The sequence below is a fragment of the Pogona vitticeps genome, chromosome 1 (genome assembly GCF_051106095.1).
Source record: "Pogona vitticeps strain Pit_001003342236 chromosome 1, PviZW2.1, whole genome shotgun sequence".
Lineage (NCBI taxonomy): Eukaryota > Metazoa > Chordata > Lepidosauria > Squamata > Agamidae > Pogona > Pogona vitticeps.
This window is the reverse complement of record NC_135783.1, coordinates 183,273,803-183,293,240: the sequence shown is the minus strand read 5'-3', so window position 1 is coordinate 183,293,240 and position 19,438 is coordinate 183,273,803. Positions and strand designations below refer to the sequence as shown.

General features: G+C 39.8%; 1 protein-coding gene across 3 annotated transcripts in view; it reads right to left on the bottom strand.

Moving 5' to 3' along the window:
- The window catches only part of ALS2 (alsin Rho guanine nucleotide exchange factor ALS2), a 91,005-nt gene that overhangs the window by 22,359 nt on the left and 49,208 nt on the right, over positions 1 to 19,438 (bottom strand). For all 3 annotated transcript variants that reach the window (XR_013538282.1, XM_020814474.3, XM_072978760.2), the window contains exons 14-28: positions 18,616 to 18,747; positions 18,190 to 18,318; positions 17,270 to 17,340; positions 14,796 to 14,862; positions 13,994 to 14,196; positions 13,596 to 13,661; positions 11,900 to 11,998; positions 11,139 to 11,303; positions 9,135 to 9,246; positions 8,121 to 8,198; positions 7,870 to 8,003; positions 4,486 to 4,653; positions 3,301 to 3,418; positions 1,680 to 1,837; positions 1,191 to 1,313 (exon numbers count right to left, since the gene is read on the bottom strand). Coding sequence is in view for 2 of the 3 variants with exons in the window: in XM_020814474.3 (XP_020670133.3) it covers positions 1,191 to 1,313; positions 1,680 to 1,837; positions 3,301 to 3,418; positions 4,486 to 4,653; positions 7,870 to 8,003; positions 8,121 to 8,198; positions 9,135 to 9,246; positions 11,139 to 11,303; positions 11,900 to 11,998; positions 13,596 to 13,661; positions 13,994 to 14,196; positions 14,796 to 14,862; positions 17,270 to 17,340; positions 18,190 to 18,318; positions 18,616 to 18,747 (1,823 nt within the window). In the remaining variant the exon portion in view is untranslated. The remainder of the gene's footprint in view (positions 1 to 1,190; positions 1,314 to 1,679; positions 1,838 to 3,300; positions 3,419 to 4,485; positions 4,654 to 7,869; positions 8,004 to 8,120; positions 8,199 to 9,134; positions 9,247 to 11,138; positions 11,304 to 11,899; positions 11,999 to 13,595; positions 13,662 to 13,993; positions 14,197 to 14,795; positions 14,863 to 17,269; positions 17,341 to 18,189; positions 18,319 to 18,615; positions 18,748 to 19,438) is intronic.

The following is a 19,438-nucleotide window of genomic DNA, read 5'->3' as shown; positions in this document are numbered from 1 at the left end:
CTTCCATCTTTCCGAGGTCGGTAAAATGAATACTCAGCTTGCTGGGGGGGCAATGTGTAGCCTGTATAATTAAAAATTGTAAACCGCCCGGAGAGTGCTTGTAGCGCTATGGGGCGGTATATAAGTCCAATAAATAAATAAATAAATAAATAAATACAGTGGTGCCTCGCACAGCGAGGTTAATCCATCCCGGATTAACCCTCGCTGTGTGAAACATCGCTGAGCGGGGCAGAAAAGCCCATTGGAAGGCATTAAACATCGTTTAATGCGTTCCAAATCGGCTGAAAACTCACTGTTCAGCGACGCTTCAGGGGTCCAGCAGCCATTTTCGCGCCCTCCCCTCGCTGAACGAGGGCACGAAAATGGCTGCGATCAGCTGTTTCGCGGCTTCAAAATGGCCGCCGGAACAGCCGAAAGGGCCGGGCGCAGCGTTTTCGCGCCCTTAGTAAGCAAGGGGAGAGCGCGAAAACGCTGCCAGAACATCCGAAATGGCTGCGCGCAGCGTTTTCGCGCCCTCCCCTTGCTTACCAAGGGCGCGAAAACGCTGCACCCGGCCCTTTCGGCTGTTCCGGCGGCCATTTTGAAGCCGCGGAACAGCTGATCGGCGGGTCGCAAAGCGAAGGTCGGTAAGCGAACCACTTACCGACCTTCGCTCTGCGATTTTCGCGCACTGGGGCCATCGCTGTGCGATCGCATTAGCGATTGCAAAAGCGTCCTCATAGAGCGAATTCATCACTCTACGGGGCGCTCGTTGTGCGAGGCACCACTGCAAATAAATAAATAAATAAATAAATAAATAAATAAATAAATAAATAAATAAATAAATAAATAAATAAATAAATAAATAAATAAATAAATAAATAAATAAGGTGTTCACAGAACAGAAAGCTTCCATGCACAGGTTTTTGTGCTTGTTTTGCAAATGCTGTTGCTGATAAAAAAACCAAGTCCTGACGCAATTACTCATTTTTGACATGGTGTCTGAGTGTCTTGAAACACCCATTTTCATCAAGGAAATGTTAATCTGTGATCATTTGTTATCCTCTTATTTGAGAGTAAACATAAAGCCAAGTTTTTTCTTCTCAGATTTTTCTTCCTCAAACATTACCATTCTCTTGCACTGGACTAATTCTAACACTGGGCCCTGAATGAAATTTCTAAACAAAAAAAGAGAGATTTTGTCTACATACCCTGGTTCTGGAGACTCAGATCTTGTGTCATTTCTTCCACTACAGAAAGATCTCCTTCCTTTGGTTTTGGTTACCAAAAGTGGAATTGTACTGCCCTCTTCAGGAAGATCAGGGAATAAGAACCTTAAAACCAAAATAGATACTGTACTGATCATCAAAATTTCCTAAGATTTCTTTACAAGAGTCCTAATGTTTGAAAATCAATTTTCTTTGAGCAACCCTGAAGACGTAAATTAGCAATAATTCAAGTAATCTGCTTGATAATACCCTTTAAAAAAAACCCAAGACATTTATTTAAATTTTATTTATTTAAAATATTTTACCCCGCCTTTCTCTTTGAAAAGAACCCAAGGCGGCTTACAACACTGAAAGATAACATGAACTATAATCTATAGCCAAGTGTTTATTTTCAATATTGGTCAAAAAGAAAGGAAGAATATAGACTATTTACAATATATTATTTTGAAAAAAAATCTTGCTTTTTCTTACTTGACCAACTGGAAGATGCGTTTGAGATAAGATTTGATTTCTCTGACTGCTTCCTGCAACAATCGCCGATTGGCTCCCACTCCTACGTACGTCATCCGGTATACAGCTACTAAAGTCTCAACAAGTTTTCCCAAAGGATGCAGTGGAGTATCACATGCCTACACAAGAATAAGTCAAAAAGGACACCGAAGGATTAAGTTGTAGTGTTTACTTTGGGTGGAAGTTAAAGTACAGTACAGCCTGCATTACTGTGCCCATGTTCTGAGCAAAGATTTGGGAGGGTTATTGTATAGTCTGAATTTTTGGTGGGTTACTTGTTGGAGTGTCTTGCCCCAAGGTCAACTGCCTGACCCATCGGGTCCTCATAAATGAGGCTCCTCTGGGTAGCCACCCCAAGGGAGGCTCACAAATGTTGTACGAGAGATAGGGCCTTCTTCATGGTGGCTCCATCTCGTGGAATTGGCTCCCGGAGGAGCTTCGCCTGGCCTCCCCTCCCTGGTGACATTTAAGAGGCAACTAAAAACATGGCTCTTTAGTGAGGCCTTCCACTCTGACCCTAGTTGAGCCAAGGTACTTCTACATTTACATTCAGTCATTTGCTGTTCATATCTTTGTTATTTTTTGCTTTCCCACCGGTTTTATTAATGCTCAGGTGCCCTCTGTTTTTACCTGATTAGATGTTACGGTTTTGTCATATTATTTGTCTAATATATGTTAGCCACGGAGAGTAGTGCTGTGGCACTAGTGAGTGCGGTGTATCAAACTGAAACAATAAATAAATAAATAATAAACAAATAAACCATATATTTTTATTTCAAGCCAAAGGATTTGTCCCTTTGAGGAATAAACTAATTGCTCATGTCAAACTCACTTTTTAGTGCCAACCTAGCGTTTTAAGCTGAAATTCCACACCTACTTTAAAGAGCAAGCACCACTGAAGAGAACAAAGCTTATTTTCAAGTACACAGGATTATAGTGTCAGGAACAATACCAGTAACCAGTAAACAAAACAAAGCAAATATAAGTTTGTATTTTTATAATTAATAAATAAATAAAAAATAAATAAAAAATAAATAAGCCGCCCAGAGTGGTAGAATATACCAGATGGGCGGGGTATAAATAGAATAAATAAATAAATAAATAAATAAATAAATAAATAAATAAATAAATAAATAAATAAATAAATAAATAAATACATACATATATACATACATACATACATACCTACCTACCTACCTACCTACCTAAAAAGACAAAAAAAACATGGCACCTTAAAGACTAACTATGCCACATATTTTTATCTTTTTGTTTGTTTGGATTTTGCCTGATATGCTTGCACAGACTAACACGACTACTTCTTCTACAACTACAACTATGAAAAATATACACTAACATTCCCATTGTTTAAAGTGGGATGAAAGACTTCTTCAGATTTGCTGGTTAAAGCTGGTTTCATAGCTCCAATTCAAATCAAGATGCTCGGAAAATTAATGTCACATTTACTGAACACAGAAACCTTCCCCCCGCCCCCCAATTTGAACAATGACTAACAGTTCTGGCTGCTCATTGCTTCCATCCTGGCCTGCAGGTATGATAGCTTATCCAGTAAGAATCAGGATACCTTTATGAGATATTTCTTAATGCTCTCATACTTTTCCAATGTGAAGGCACCAACATGTTGTGGAATGAACTCCAAGCTTTCCAAGGTTTGTGCATGTGATCTGCTCAACAGTTCTGGACTGCAACAACAGAAGGAATAGGAAAATTTTATACAGAAAGCACATATGAACCAAATGTAAAAAGTCAAATGAAATAAATCTAACTAAAAAACTAGGTTGGGTCTGACAATAGCTTTCCACAATCAGGTAGATTCTTTAACTCAAGGGTGTGATCAATCAGAAATTAGTATATTTTTCAAGGGGTGCAGAGCACATTGGTAGAAATAATTTCCACTTTCATGAACAACAGCTCCCTCAAGATATGAATCCTTTCTCTGAATGGAAGATAACTGTGGATTCCAACCCATGAAGGAAATATAATTTCCTCAAATTGATATATGTATCATTAAGACCGGAAAGCTTGAAACATTTAAAATGTGTATCAGAAAAACGTATTTCACTCATAATCTCAAACATTTTGCTATATTGACTACTTGCAATTTTACAGTAACTATTGTACTTTCCAGATTCAAACTTCCTCTCTCAAATAATTACTGGTTTGCATCATTTTAGCATTAGAGCTGGAACTTCCACTATGGCAGCCGTTAAGACGGGCTGCTACTATCACATCATCACTGAAGTTTCTTTCCCAATTTTTTGGGGTGAGCCATTGCAGAATTTAGTTTTCCTTAGTTTCTACCAATTGGCATAATCTCTTTCTTGGTATTTATTGTGATCTGATACCAATATTCGTATTTTACTAAAATATTGCTTCATAGCCATTTACCTTTCAACATAATTACTGTTACTGTAATATTTTCGATGGCTAAATACAGTAATTATGGGCAGCAGATGTAAATATAGTACCCATTATAAAGCTCCTCATTAGCATGCTTGTATTCTACCACTATCTAGTAGATGATAATATGTTGGGATTACAAAAGCTTTTGAAACTGTTGACGAACCAGAGTTTAAAAATGTGCATGTAACTTATGCATACATACAAGATGCATATATTTTAGTATATATCCACAATGACCACGAGGGAATAAAATGTATTTATGCCTGATTGTGGATTTAAATGACTACTGAGTTCTGAATTACAATTTTTTGGTGCTGCTTGAAAGACATCATTCCACACAACTAACCTGACTTTGTGTTGACGCCGATTGGTTGTCAGGGCAACAGCAATGTTATCCCAAGCTTTCCACCTGTCCCCCTGGCCTGGTTGTTCACAGCCTAGCCGGTGCCAGCATTCTTCAAACACAGCCTTCCACTTTTCATCAGCAGGAACAGCAAGGTTTCCAAGCTTCCTCCTGGCAAAGAAAAAAGTCTCATGGAAACATATGAAGTCAAAGTGGACAGTTTCTCCCAAAAGTCAGAACATTCTATTAGGCCCTGCAAGCAGGTTGGGACAGAAAATCAACACATAACTCTCAAAAAATCCCCAACAACAACAGGGTTTTGTGTCCCCCAATATGTTTGAGAATAGAGGCAACCCAAATTCTGCAACAAAAAACCCACTAAGGTGTCAAGCAAAGAGAGAGAAACTGTGTCATTTATATTGTTTCCACATAGCAAAGGGATTGGTGCCCTGACATTCTTAATGGTTTGATTAAACTGCTCATGATCTTCAGACCAAGCATTACACAAAATCTAATTATGCCCTAAATTTTTAATGAGTTTGTTCTTATTTGTTGCTCCACTATTACATTGAATTTTAATAACAAGCCACTTTAGGAGGGCATTAGACCTCAAAGGTGTGTAAGTATTTTGAATGCAAAAATCTCTTGCACAAAAGATATTTCCCCTTTGCTCCAATCCCCTTCTTCTGACCTGTAGGTTTCATTATACACTGCCACCGACTTTCAAGGCCTTCACAGCCTTCAGGAGTAAAAACATGCTTCCTTCAATTGTAAAAGAGAAGATAGTTGAAGAGAATGCCAAACTGTGTGAATTTAGTGCCAGTTTTTGCATTTGAATGGTATAAGCACATTTTTCTGGTTACAGATCCTTGGGCTATTGTTCCTTGGCCAAAATCATCTTAGAAAGTAATGCCACTGTAATTTTTCAAAGCAAATTGCCTCGAATTAAGAAATCACCGTAAACATTATAAATAAGCTCTACAGTGATTTCTTAATTTGAAGTAATTCACCTCCAAAAGTTACATTGTTCAACATTAAGCCAGTTTGATTGTGCCCTTCCTTTCTACACAGTGTTTAACTGTTGGAACACACTACAGTTTTAACAGTGAAAATGTCAGAGTACTTAACAAATGCGTTAGATAATGTTGGATGTCTGATACAGCATGTTGTAAATATAAAATAGATTAGTTTTTTTTAAAAAGGTCTTGCCAACATCCTGTAATGTATATATCCTGTATATACACATATTAAAAACAACCTGCTTTTCGAGGTTATGCTTTGACTCAGAATTCTTCCTAACTGCATAAATAAAGTCTCTTGTTCTCTGAAATCTAGTTATCCATGTCTTCATCTTGCCCAATTTAGCTTACTCTAATACATCTGGTGTATGATGAAAAGCCATTGATAATTTTAATAAGTTAAAGTAAGATCATTGCTTTCTCAATCAGTAAATGAATTATCTGTGCCCAAGGGGAAAGCCAATCTGCAACAGAACTGAGAAATGTACATTCAAGACTAAATCCATCCTTTTCACAATATTATTGGAATCTTCCAGTTTTGGAGCAACCACAAAGTCTCCCCTGAAAGCAGAAAGTCTGCCTCTCACTATGCTACTCTGGAAAAGTAAGTACCAAAAAAATTTCTAGTTTTGTTAAAGGAAACGCAACTACCTCACACTAGTTCTGAACAGAAAGCAGCTTTTAAAATAAGGACAGCCGACAATCCATGCTTTACGGGAGCCTCTATGCATTTATTCATAGACCCCCTAGTGGGGTCAAAAAAAAGTTCATAAGAATTTATGTTCAGTGCAGCAGGGAAGCTGACTTCACATTCAGATTTAGGGCATCAGTGATGTCGAAACTAATTAATAGCAAATGTTTTTGAAAAGACGCAGAAAATTTGGGAGCAAGAGACACAGGGTTATTATAAAAACAAGAGGGGGAGGGGAAACTTTGCTTCCAAGACCAAAACAATCACAAAACTATAACTTGAACGGCAGCTGCATCAATACTCTTCGGAGGTGACAAGCTACACACTATGCATAAGTCTTACATGCAACCTATTCCCCAATAGCACTTCTTTGATGATTTATAAAAATGCCTGAAACCAGGCTTGTGCATTAGATGAGTTGGATAGTTTCAATTCCTACTGTCTGAGAGGTATAACTCCAGTTTTCTGTAGGAGCTCCTTTGTGGACTTGCCTCTACAGTATAGATTCCCAAATCCCCTCACGTTCTATTCTTGAAACATTAATGACTTACTGAAGAATATAAGGAACAAATTACAAGTGACAGAATTATCTGTAATAAGTTACTTTTTGTGAATGGAATGGAGGTGAAACATAGCTACAATTTATAAGTAGCTTCGCAAATGGAAAGTGTGTGTGTGTTTGTAACAATTAACATTTTTCTAGTTACTTTTAAGGGACTTTTAACCGGCCTTACATTAAGGCTGTTTAAAAGGTATTTTAAGAGGACTTTTTCAGATTCAATGTCATTCTTTTATCAGTTTAAAGGCCAGGCTCCTCTGTGTAATGGAAAATTGATAAGGAGCAAAACATATGAATTGCTGGATAACTCTGTGGTTGAGACCAGAGGTTGGGAGTTTGATTCCCCCCCCCCGGTGCCTCTTTGACAGGGGCTGGACCTGATGATCCATAGGGTCCCTTCCAGTTCTGTAGTTCAAAGTTGATGATGACAATGAGAAACTTTCAAGGCATAAATGGTTTATCTTTTGGTAACAATACTGAACTGCAAAGGGATAGAAAATCTCCAGAGGAGTGGAAGCAACGTGTGCCCGTCCCTGGACCTTGAAGCACCACAAAGCACCCGCTCCTGAGACATCCCCCTGCCACTGTTTTTTCTTAGAATTGTTTAATTTAAAAAGGCCCCTTGTGCCTTCAGTCCACAGTTTAAATTAATAAAATAAAATCGAGGGGCATGAGGACTGGGGGGGGGGAATACTCAAAATATGGCCAAAATGTATATATATAAAACTGGAGGAATGTGAGCGCTAGGGAGTCACAGGGAGCTGGGAGCACATTTGGGCCTCTTGGGGCCACAGGGTGGCTACTGCGGAACCACAGGAAGAGGGCTGGTCTTTTGTAACAAGCTGTACAACAAATTGTCATCCAAAGATCACAGAACAACAACTGCACTGCCATGGATTAGCAGCAAGGGCGCTATGCCAAACCAGCTGCCCACCCAGGATTTATTTTATTTATTATTTATTTTATGAGATTTATACCCCCCCCCCATCTAGACCTATGGTCTACTCTGGGCGGCAAACAAGGTCATATAGGTATGGTCTGCAGCCACATCAATGCTCAGTACTCCAGCTAGTCACCGACGAAGATACAAGTACAGTAGGTAATCTGCGTCCACTCACAGAGTTTTGGGTTGGTCCTTCTCGTGATCGTATAGACTTGGCTTGATGTAAGTTCCAGCAACCTTTATCCCAGATCCCCATTCACCGCTAAAACTACCTTCAACAGTGTCTCCATTTGGCAATGTCAATGTTCCCTTAGGGGGAGGCAAGTGGGGAAAAAAAACAAAACACAGTGCAAAAGTCATACAATGATTATGAATGACTAGCTTTACTCTACAAAACTAAATGTCCCAAAAATATGAATTACCAACCTTCCCATTCAGGGTCCAATTATCTGAGAACTCTCCTTCGTACACAGTGTCATCTTCAGAAAGCAAGACGCCAACCCCCTACATCAAGGGGTATTAAAGACATTTGAACAAATTTCTAATTATTATGTAAACACAAAACCTGTTCAGTTTAAACCTTCCTACTTGAACAGACGTTACAGATGGAATTCTCTTTTCTTTCACGTTTACTATCTGGTATGTGGTTACAACATTTACAAATATTTTTGCAAATAACACAAAAGTTTACAAATTAATTAATAATTGTAAAAAGCCAAACAACATTACAGTAGACCCTTGACTTACAGATGGATTGACTTACAGACTTTTTGAGTTACAGACTTCTCTGGCCGCAAAATTTAGGTTTGACTTGCAGCCTGAGAATTGACTTACAGACCAGAAAAAAACCAAAATGGAACAAAAACGGCCTGTTACGGGATTAATTGGTTTTCAATGCACTGTAGGTCAATGGAGACTTGACCTACAGCCTTTTTGACTTGAGAACCGCCTTCCAATACGGATTAAGTTCTCAAGTCAAGACCCCACTGTAGTTTGTATGGAAACCACCCAAAAAAAACCCGCCTACCGGACCAGATCCTGATTTGTATTTCCATAGATCAAAGGGCACTTTGCATTTATGGAAAGGTCAGAGAGCCAATGAAATCTCCTCTTGGAAGAAAACCAGGGAGAGTCATCCACTGACTTCCACTTCTGCCTGCATCCCCACCACCACCACCACCTCCCATGCTGCTCCGAACAACTCCAGAACAGATTTAGATGAAGCACGGCAGCTGCCAAGGGAATCAGCAACAGTCACCTTTGTCTCCTCCAGGAGGAGCATGCGAGGAGTAAAATTCTGCTCATGGGTAATCCAGCTCCAACTCAGCATAAGAATGTACATATGCATTTTCCTATCTAAGAAGCAAAAAAGGGCAAAGACTGCTGGGTATGCTCCCTCTATCATTAAATCACAACACAATTTGCATACATGCAACTCACCATCATTTTATTGCTGTTAAAGGCTCCCTCGTAATACAGTCCAAACTGTGTAACCACAACCCCATTGCCTTGGCACAGGTCCTCTTGCCACATCCCCATGTATTTTTCTCCCCTGAAGACAGAGGAAAAAGTTACTGCTTGCAGCTATAAAGCACAGCTTCCTGTTCTTTGCCTCAAAGGGTTTAGCAACGGAGAGATTCTGCCCCACATAGCTGAGCATTGGTGATGCAACCACACAACCTCATCAAAGGTCTATGGCGAGAAAGGGGAGCCTAAGCAGTGTCGATTCGAACGGCAATGTGCAAATCATGCTCATGAATCTAACACACAACTAAATTATTAATGGTAAGCATAATCCCCCTTTTACTAAAATCCTTACAGCTGCCATTTCTTCCTTGTCTGTGTCAGAAGCAATCCAACAACGGTGCTTCCAGAGTGGGAGGATCAGCCAGAAGCCACTCTCTGAAGCTATCTAAAAATTAAAGCATTTTTTGTTCTGTGCCACTCAAGTTTATGAACGGATGCCTCCTTAGGGCTGCTGGTGCCCTTATTTATTTATTTTTGAGACTTACTTGGTCTAGTTTCTTAATACAATGGGGAGTGAAAAGGAAATTATATTATTATCGACTTTCCTTTTAACAAAATATGTATAGAATTTTATGAAGTTGCAAGTTTTCACTGTTCCCTAATTATTTCAAAAAGAGCACCTATATTAAGATTTTTAAATACATGACAGTGATATTAAGTATGAGTATTTATTTAAATACCGATTAATGAATAAGTTAAAAGTAGGGCTGGACACATTTGTCAACTCTGGTTCTCCATTTCTGCAGTCTTAAGTTTTGTCCAGTGTCCACATGTTTGTGATTGGTGTTTTAAAATGTGCAGGTGTTTGTGAGCACATCTCCTGAGACAAACACTCCTGAATACAGTTCTACTTGATATACACATTCATCAAAAGCAATTTCCCGTAAGACAGTGTAATTTACATTATTGTACTAATACAGTACATTGGTACCCTTGGTTCAAACATCAGTCCAAATGGAGCCTGCAGAAGAATAATGAGACTTGGAAGGGTGGCAATGAAAGAATTAGAAAAGATCCTTAACTGTAATTTTATTTATTTATTTATTTATTTATTTATTTATTTATTTATTTATTTATTTATTTATTTATTTTATTTTATTTTATTTTATTTTATTAGATTTCTATCCCGCCCATCGAGACCAAAGGTCTAAGAATGTGTCACTGGAGACCAAGGCCAAGATCATTAACACACTCCTGTATTCCTGATCCTCCTGTATGGGTACAAAAGCTGTGCAGTAAAGAAAGCTGACAGGGAAAAAAACCTGGTTCGTTTGACATGTGATGCTGTAGGAGAGTTTTCCGGATACCCTGGACCACGAAAAAGATGAATGATGATTGAACCAAAGATCCTGTTGAGGACAGGACATTTTGGAGATCTTTCATTCATAGGGTTGCCGTACATTGATGCTCTCATTGATGCTTTCCCTAGTATAATCAAACGTGCATACCTTTTTAATTGGAGAAATAATGGCAAAATTTGGAGCTGTGCAAACACTTTTAATAGCTGCTTTTCACTTTGTATCTCTATTTTGGGAAGAATTACTTAGGTAGGCTTAGATTGTGAAGAGATTTCTTCCCTATCCCTAGTTTCAAAGGCAGGTTATTAATCATTCAACATTTTCTGCCTATCTATCTGTTGGATTTCTATCCCACCTTTGAACTGACAAATGCCAGTCAAGATGCCACTTTTCTCCCAGGATGGAGAACTTAACAGATTTCAGAGGCAGTCAATGATATGCTGGGTCGTTATTTCCTTTGAGTAAACTAGGGTTGGAAGGAACTCCTGTTTCATCTAGAAGGCTCTTAGGTGACTATCAGCCAATAATTTAGACTTTATTCCCTAAATTTGTCGATTATTCTAAACAGTGCTACATGGTAATTTAGCACATTCATTCATAATATTCCAACTCTCTTTACCTTGTGATATCATCAAATACACCATATCCAGTCTTCTTATCCATCACCCACTGGCCAATAAACATACTGGGAGAGGAGGAAGTCAGTTTCCCACTGCGCAGGAGACCGTGACCGTGACGCATGTTATCCTGAAAGCTGCCTTCATATACTTCGCCTGTACCATAGCTGAAATGAAAAACATCTCTCTGCATACAGAACCTGAGAATTTCTCAGTAATAAATGGCACTTTCTCCACATGTTCTGCTTCTATTCTTGAAAGGCAGAAGTCCAGAAGGGTTTAGGACGTGATCATTTTTAAAAGGCATTTATTCCTCCACCAATGAAAAACAGGAGGGAAACTACAGTATATACATGTGTACTTGCACATTCTAAAGGGAATGTGAGAGATTATTTTCAGTAACATGGACATTCCCATCATCACACCACCTGATAGAAATCTCATGTGTTCTATTATGGCTTCTATAATTCTATAATCGGCAACAGCAACTGAGATTAAACCTATGAGTAAATTGTTGCAAAGATGTTTATTAAGTATAATTCATTGTGTGCTTAAGGCCAGGACCCAGACGGCGTTCACCTATCTATATGAGTGCTTGTAACACAGGTGTCTTATACTATTCCCTACAAGAAAGTGTACCTCATATATGAAATGCACTGTGTGTAAAATAGGTCTTTGAAATCTATTGTAAATTCAATTCCAATTTTCTCCAGGACCACACATTCTGCCCTTCAAAATCATCTACATGTTGTATGCGTATTACCTGTAGATGCCCTGTCCGCACATTTTGCCTTCCTTCCAGTATCCAACATAGTGGTCACTCTTTTTCAGTATTTTGTTTGGTACTGTATATTCACCATGTCTGCCATTATGAAAACAAACAAACAGACACAATAGGCATGAACAACCAGATGACAAAATACAGCCTAAAAAATAAACCACAATAGCTTTATCACTACCACATCAAATCTATAACATGGTCAGCAATCCTGTATATGTATATGTTGTAGCAAGATCCATCAGACTGGGTGGCTCTTACTTCTGACTCAATATGTACATGTGAATTATACTTAAAGAAGACAAAAGTGTCAATGTATAAATCATACAATACATTTATGTTGCATCAGCCTATTTCCTATTAGTACCTAGTAATTACCCTAGTGAAGGAACTACACAGGTGTACCTATATAATAATCCATTCAACAATTCCAAGCATTCATGTTAACTTCAATTGTCTTATTTTTGATACCTTATTGATGTCAAAAAGTAAGAACACTAATGACCTGTCTGACAGAAGACTACTCATAAGTTACACCCACTGAATATTTTTAGAAAAGACAACAGTAACCTACAGATGCCAAAACTTTTCAAAATGCTTGACTGAGGCCACTGAGAAAGGTAGATACATGTCTGTTACTACTGTGAAATATGTAGATAACTCCACCAATTTTGTACAGTGGTGCCCCACTTAATGATTACCCTGCTTGACGATGAATCTGCTTCAGGACGATGTCTTTGCGATTGCAAAATGATGTTTTAATGGGCAAAATCCGCTTTACGATGATCGTTCCCTGCTTCGGGAACCGATTCTCTGCATTACGACGATCAAAACAGCTGATCGTTGGGTTTTCAAAACGGCTGCTGGCTGTTCAAAATGGCTCCCCGCTGTGTTCAGGATGGATTTTTTGCTGCACAGGCATCGGAAAATGGCCACCCTATGGAGGATCTTTGCTGGACGCTGAGGTATTTTGCCCATTGGAACGCATTGAACCAGTTTTCAATGCATTTCAATGGGCTTTTTTATTTTGCTTGATGAGGATTTCACTCTACAGCGATTTCGCTGGAACAGATTATCCTCGTCAAGCAAGGCAACATTGTACTCAAAAATATCAATGGAACTTTTAAAGTTCCTTTCAAAAACATTTTTATTTCTTTTACTAGAGTAATCACTGACAAAGTAGGCCACAGGACAATAAATATACAGATATCTGAACCCACTTAGGTTCCCAATAATCACAACAAACATTTTCATAACACCCATATCACTTAACAAGCAGTGTTTAAAAAAATTTTAAACCCCTACTTTGGTACAGCGACTAAAGTTAATTTTAGAAGATGACCAAATACTCATGTTATAGTCAATAAAGGATTACTCCCAATGCTCTCTCTAATTTTTGTCCCCACTGGGAGGGGCTCCACTATCTGTGCACATAGCTTTGCCCCCCACCCAGCTCTGGCTGGGACTGGAACCAAAGGGGGAGAAACACTGGCTGTGGGTGCACACACCTGACACAACACTGCACAGCTTAGAGGGAACGTTGATCAAAATCATACAACTCCCACTGAAAGGCAGAGTACTCACCAATCCTGTTGGTGGCAAGTATATTTTGAGTGATAAACCTGCTGTCCTCCCTCCCTCACCCAGCTGACACCTGCCATTCTCCTGTCATTCTACCTACCCATCTTCCAGGCCATTTCTGAACATGCCAGAATACATTCTTCCATCTGGCCATTTTAAGACCCCTCTGAAACAGACAGAGAACAATAAATCATACAAATGCCTTGTTGGGAGCATCATTAAGTACTGTACTTTATGTAGGATTATTTCAGAGATGACTAGGCAGTTTCAGGCTAGTTTTTAGAGCTCAGGGAAAATGGGCACAAGAAAAGAAGCTGTCAACATACTTTGTTATGTCTTATTCAATTTTATTAAAAAAATTATTAAAGGCTCCGCTCCACTTGTTAATTGTTAAAGCAAAAGCACACATATTTCTTTTAACTTCTTATTTACAAGCAGTTTAAGTAAATAGTATGCCCTCTAACTGGCCAATATATAAAAAGATGTGCACATTTTCACCTGCCATGTGGTTTGCCAGAAAGCCATCGTCCATCATAAATGGCATCCTTAAGCCGAGGGTCCTTGTAAAAGGTGTACTTGGCAGTCCGTGAGATGGGGGGCTCTTGCCTCTGAATGTTTCCACTACCCCCATAAGGAGGCAAGTCAGATGTCCCCTTTAAGGCTTGATCCACAGCTTGGCTTATGGATCGCAACCACTTAGTCTGAAACAATTGCAGTAAAAGAATTCAAAGACTTGCCTGCCCCTCAGAGTTCCCCCTTCTCCTCTCTTTCCACAGCTACTTTTATAGAAAGACTCCAGGAATCACAGGATTAACCATATGTTTACATTCTACCTGTAGCACAAGCCCAGTTTTTAATCTGCTGGCACAATGTTCTATTGTAGCCAACTTCCCCTAACCTGTTTTTCTGCTTCTAAACTTCGAAGAAAAAACATATTGGCATTTGCCAGTGTGAATCACCTTAAGTCTGAAAGTGTCCACAGTGGATTACAAGCCAGTACATGAAGACCAACCCTCTAATCCGATCCTCCGCCTAAGGAAGGGTGTTGCACAGCCATACTGCATATTGTTGCTATCAGGAATCTGCGTTATAGTTTGATTCCCTCTGTCACTATATGAAACAAGGTCAGAACAGACACTTACTCTGCACCTTATCCCCAAAGGAAGAAACAGCTAGAACGGTTAAGATGTTCCTACAGGTAAGCCAACTGCTATCCCATGTGAATACAACTTTCACTAACTAACCCACCTTATGAACAGCAAGGCAGGGAAAGGGCAGGGAAAACAGAAGTCTTGTTTACCTTTTCCTGTGGTGTTGATGAAACAAGAATGAACTGTTCTTCAGGTGTAGTGATTCTCAAACCATTCCTAAGAGGAAGAAAATATAGGCAGATAAAATTGAGAGAAATAAACAAGAACAAATGATGTTCAATGAAAAAGAACACGGCAGAAGAGTAAAGTTTTAAAATAGTTGAAAAGATTATTGCAACTTGCAAAGAAAAAAATTAATACCAATCAAGCAAACAGACTGAAAGAATCATGTACTACTGCTTCTCCTTTTTCCTCCAACTTCTGGCTAAAATCAATGTCCTACTTTCAAATCCAAAACACTTGCATTCTCTAATTCAGAGGTCCCCAACTCTCGGTCCACGGCCTGGTGCCGGTCTGTGGCCTGAGCTACACCGGGCTGCCGAGACTGACCTCCTGCCCCACCCCCGCACGCACTCACCCCCGCACAGCCTGTTTGCACCTGCATGCGAGCGCCACATCGCCATTTGTGCATGCGCACAAGCACACCCAGACAAGCGCCATGTCAAGAGGGCGCACTTGCTTGTTTGCACATGTGCATGAGCACGGGGGGTGCCATGCCTTCCCCAGCCCGTCCGCAGACCGAAAAAGGTTGGGGACCGCTGCTCTAATTAATTGTTTTATTCTGAAACTATTAAAAAATGAGAACCAATTGCAATAATGAAGTATCACATAAGCATTTCATTTCATTTCCATTCATTAGCACAACTGTTTGCACAAATATATGGAGAATATGTGCGAAAATGAAATGAAACATTAAATTAAAAAGTACTACACCCTACACAAATTATCCAGATTGAGTGAAGTTGTAAATTTCTGCTTAACTGGGTGTATTCTATTCTATCTCTGTTGGATCTGCAAACTATCAGAAGGTCTACTTAGCAAACCTTCCAGTTTCTAGGACTAAAATCCTATTGGGGCGGGGGAAACTATGTGCATATGGTGAGCAGTGTTTTTTCCCTTGTCACTTGCTGTTCATTGTGCAGACAGATGCACAACTATTTCCTTGCCTTGGGAAAGCACTGAGAAACATGACAAATGGACAGGAGCGCAGACAGGCTCACTTGCACAATTGCTTACCTATGCAACACAGACTGATAGGATTTCAGCCTTAAAAAGCACCAAGCTTTGCTCTGACATTTTGGGGCCTATTCTCCCATCCATAAGTTACTTATTTAAAAAGAGAAAGAGTTGAAAGTGATTAAATCCAAGACACTCCTATTGGTGAATCCTGCAACAATATCACCCTGTACAATTCCACCCCCTTCCCTATGCATACAACTCTGCATACAAGGGGCTGAGGAAAATCATCATATGTTCCTACCTATCTGTGATCCTGTCCCATGTCCCTTACCCCTTTCAATACTTTTTGACTCACAGAAGATTGCTGCACACCAAAAATCCTCAAGTAGAATTGGTTTATTGTTTAACAAATCTTCTGCTTCATTTATATGTATACGTTCTGGTTTCAACAATAAGTCATAAGTTTTAACCCTCTCAAAATGCATCAAATTTCCTTTGAATGATAGGGGTGAAGAACTCGCAAATCCCTGGCTCCACTTGGGTATGATACCCGATGCATCAGGTGCATGCTCCATTAACATTATTCCTGAGGGTGGTAAACCCAACCCAACTGTGGCTCCCAAACCTTCTTGCCCAGTTGTTGCCTCCATCTCAGTCGGAAGGGACTGGCCCCACGGGATCTCCCAAGGTTCTCTATACATCTCCTTTGCTCTCGTCTCTGGGCCTCTCTTTGCTGCCAGGCTTTGTATTCTTTACATTGCTTTCTTTCTTCCGTCTCCCCCCAATAAGGTGGCTTTCTATACACTTGTCTCTTCCATTCCCTTTCTCTGTACTTCCTGGAACTCTGAACTCTACTCACTCCCCTGTCTGGGGGTCTTCTTGAACTATCTCTACCAAATCCTCCTCTTGTTCTACTTTCTCCTGTGCTCAAAAATCTTCTTCTTCCTCCTCCTCCTTTGAACTGGCCTTTCTTTTTTATCATCCTCTTTTTTATCTTCCTTCTTTCCTGCCACACTGGCGCCCTCTGGTGTTTCTGACTCTATCTTCAACTGCCTTAACTCTCCAACAATGGTTGCCACTTTGTCCTCTGTCTTTCTGCTGGGAGAGACGGACGGTACACTCTGTGGAGTACCCTATGGGTTACTCCCAGCCTTACAATATATAAACATGAGAAATGTGTAACCTCCTTTAAAGAAGCCATACTGAAATGTAGACTAGGCTTGTGTATAATATCTGTATGTCTGACATCCAACCTCAATAATTTCAGCATCAGCCAATCCACAAAATCGAGGGCCAAATCAACACCTTGGACAATTTTACCTCACTAACCATGAACAAGCACGATACCGGCTTTAAAACCAATATGATAAAAGATCCAAGAGTAGTATAAGGCTGGAGTATTTTTTTTAAAAAAGTCTTTGAGTAGTAGCCCCAAAATACTTACATATTTCCAGACTCTTCTGAAACAGGTTCGACCCAGAGTGTGGACAAGGAGAAAACATGATGTGTTGAAAACTACCAAGAACAAGAAAGAAATCATCATACTATGATTACATTTGATTGCTATGAGTGTTCTTCCTTTATTCCCCCACCCCCAACCCCTTTGGAAAGAGACACTAAACCAGATTGCGAACAGTAGTTGTTATTAGAAGGTGCAGCCAAACCTTACACTAGCTCCTGATTCGACTGTGACACTCTTGACTTCAGTTTTCAAATTGTCTGTGAATCACAACAGTGTGATACATCCCATCCTATATGTGAGTGATGGAAAGTGTCAACTCTGATATGCATGGATCACAAAGCCTTTTCCAACCTCCCCATCAATCTATAGTGGGAAAAATGGGATAAACGTATTAATTAGCAGAACCTTTGGCTTTTAGTGTACGTTGTGGGGAAAACGTGGTGGTAGCTTAAATGCCTACAACTTGAAGTCTGTCAGCCTAATGCTAGTGAATTACAAAATGTGAACTTTGAGAGTAAGGCAAAGAACAGGCCTCATTCTCTTTTGGCAAACTAGAAAGAAGAAAGTGGTGTAATGTGAACTGAAAATGACAAAAGTGACCAGCTCCCAAAACTCATATCCCCTGGATAAGCTCACACAGCTACCCTGATGGCCTTCAATTATTTGTTTTATCTGTTCTCCTGTAGATGCTGCATGCTTCCCTATGGAAGACGCAACTAGAGTGAAAACAGCTATGTAACGTTGAAAATAGCCTTCCACAACTGCTCAAAAACATCCAGTAATCAGACAGTTACTACTATGTATCTTCTCAAAATATCCCTTAAGAAAACTACCTCTGCTGCCTTAGTCAGCCAAGTATAACGGAAATGCTCCTCAGTTCTAGGTGTGCAACGAAGGCTCACCTGCGCATGGACCAATGCATCATTAAAGAGGATGAACCAGTTTACTGAGAATCTCCCAGCATGCTGCAGGGACAATCCCCGATTACTGCTTTCACAGATTAGTCGTCGCTCAGGTTTCCTCAGAGAATCCTATAATTGAAAAGAGAGATCAACAAACTTGACGATTAGTAACAACCTATGGTCATTAACTCTAGGATGAGTCATGCACCACAGCTGGGGTTTATATCTGCTTCTTGATGGCAATAAACACTGTGATGAATAATAAGTAAAAAAAGAAACATTAGCTAAAGATAACCATTTTTTGAAAATGAAGTGTTGTTAGTATAGAAAAGGGGAAAGGAAAGGGAAGGAAGCTACTATGATTTCACTGAAGTGCAATTAGCATAGAATATAATTAGTTTTAACAGGACATCCAAGTCAACATACTGTCATTTTCCCGGGAAAGGTCTTCCAGAAGCCCTGTGTGTATTCAGCTTCTTTTCTTCTTCTGCTCAGGTGGACTGCCAAGGTTTCATAACAAGAGCTGGAGTCCTGAAGACTCTGGTATTCAGGAGACGTCTACAGAGAATGAACAATTCAAGTAAGATTGGCAAATGACTTGGGTTTCCGCAGGCCTATCCTAATACCCTTCAGTTATTTCGTTCTGCTATCATTAGGAAAATCACTGAGGGCCATAAATCACAAGGAAATAAAATTGTTCTGTATGACCCTGAGACACTGAAGATGTGTTGAGAGTCTTTATTAAAGAGGGGAACTGATAAAAGCCAGAATGCTGGCAGTGCTTACATTTTAAGTTGCATTCCTACAACAATTTGGGAGTTCATAGCATGTGTCGTTCTGCCAACTCCTGCGACGTCGCTGAAACCAGTTGTAATGGCTTTTGCCTTTCCATTGGACTATTTCAGCAACGTGGAGAGGGGGGATCTGCTGCTTGGGTAACAGCCTATCCTCCATATAACTTTACTCAGGCTTCATGCTCTGGAGAGAACACTCCTCGATTCAGAGCATGTTACCATAGTCTCTCGAGACTGAAGGATGCCTATGATGATGAACCTCATGACTCCATTGTGTTTTCTAACCAACTGACTTCCAGTGTACAAAGAGCTTCGTCTCCTCCAGTTCTGTAGACTGCTAGCTCAGAAATGCAGTAGAGGGAAAAAGACAGAGAGAAAAGTAGTGATACCTAATGAGGAGAAGGACCTAGAATAAACTCAGATAGGTAAGTGTAACAGCCGCCATTGGGTGGGGC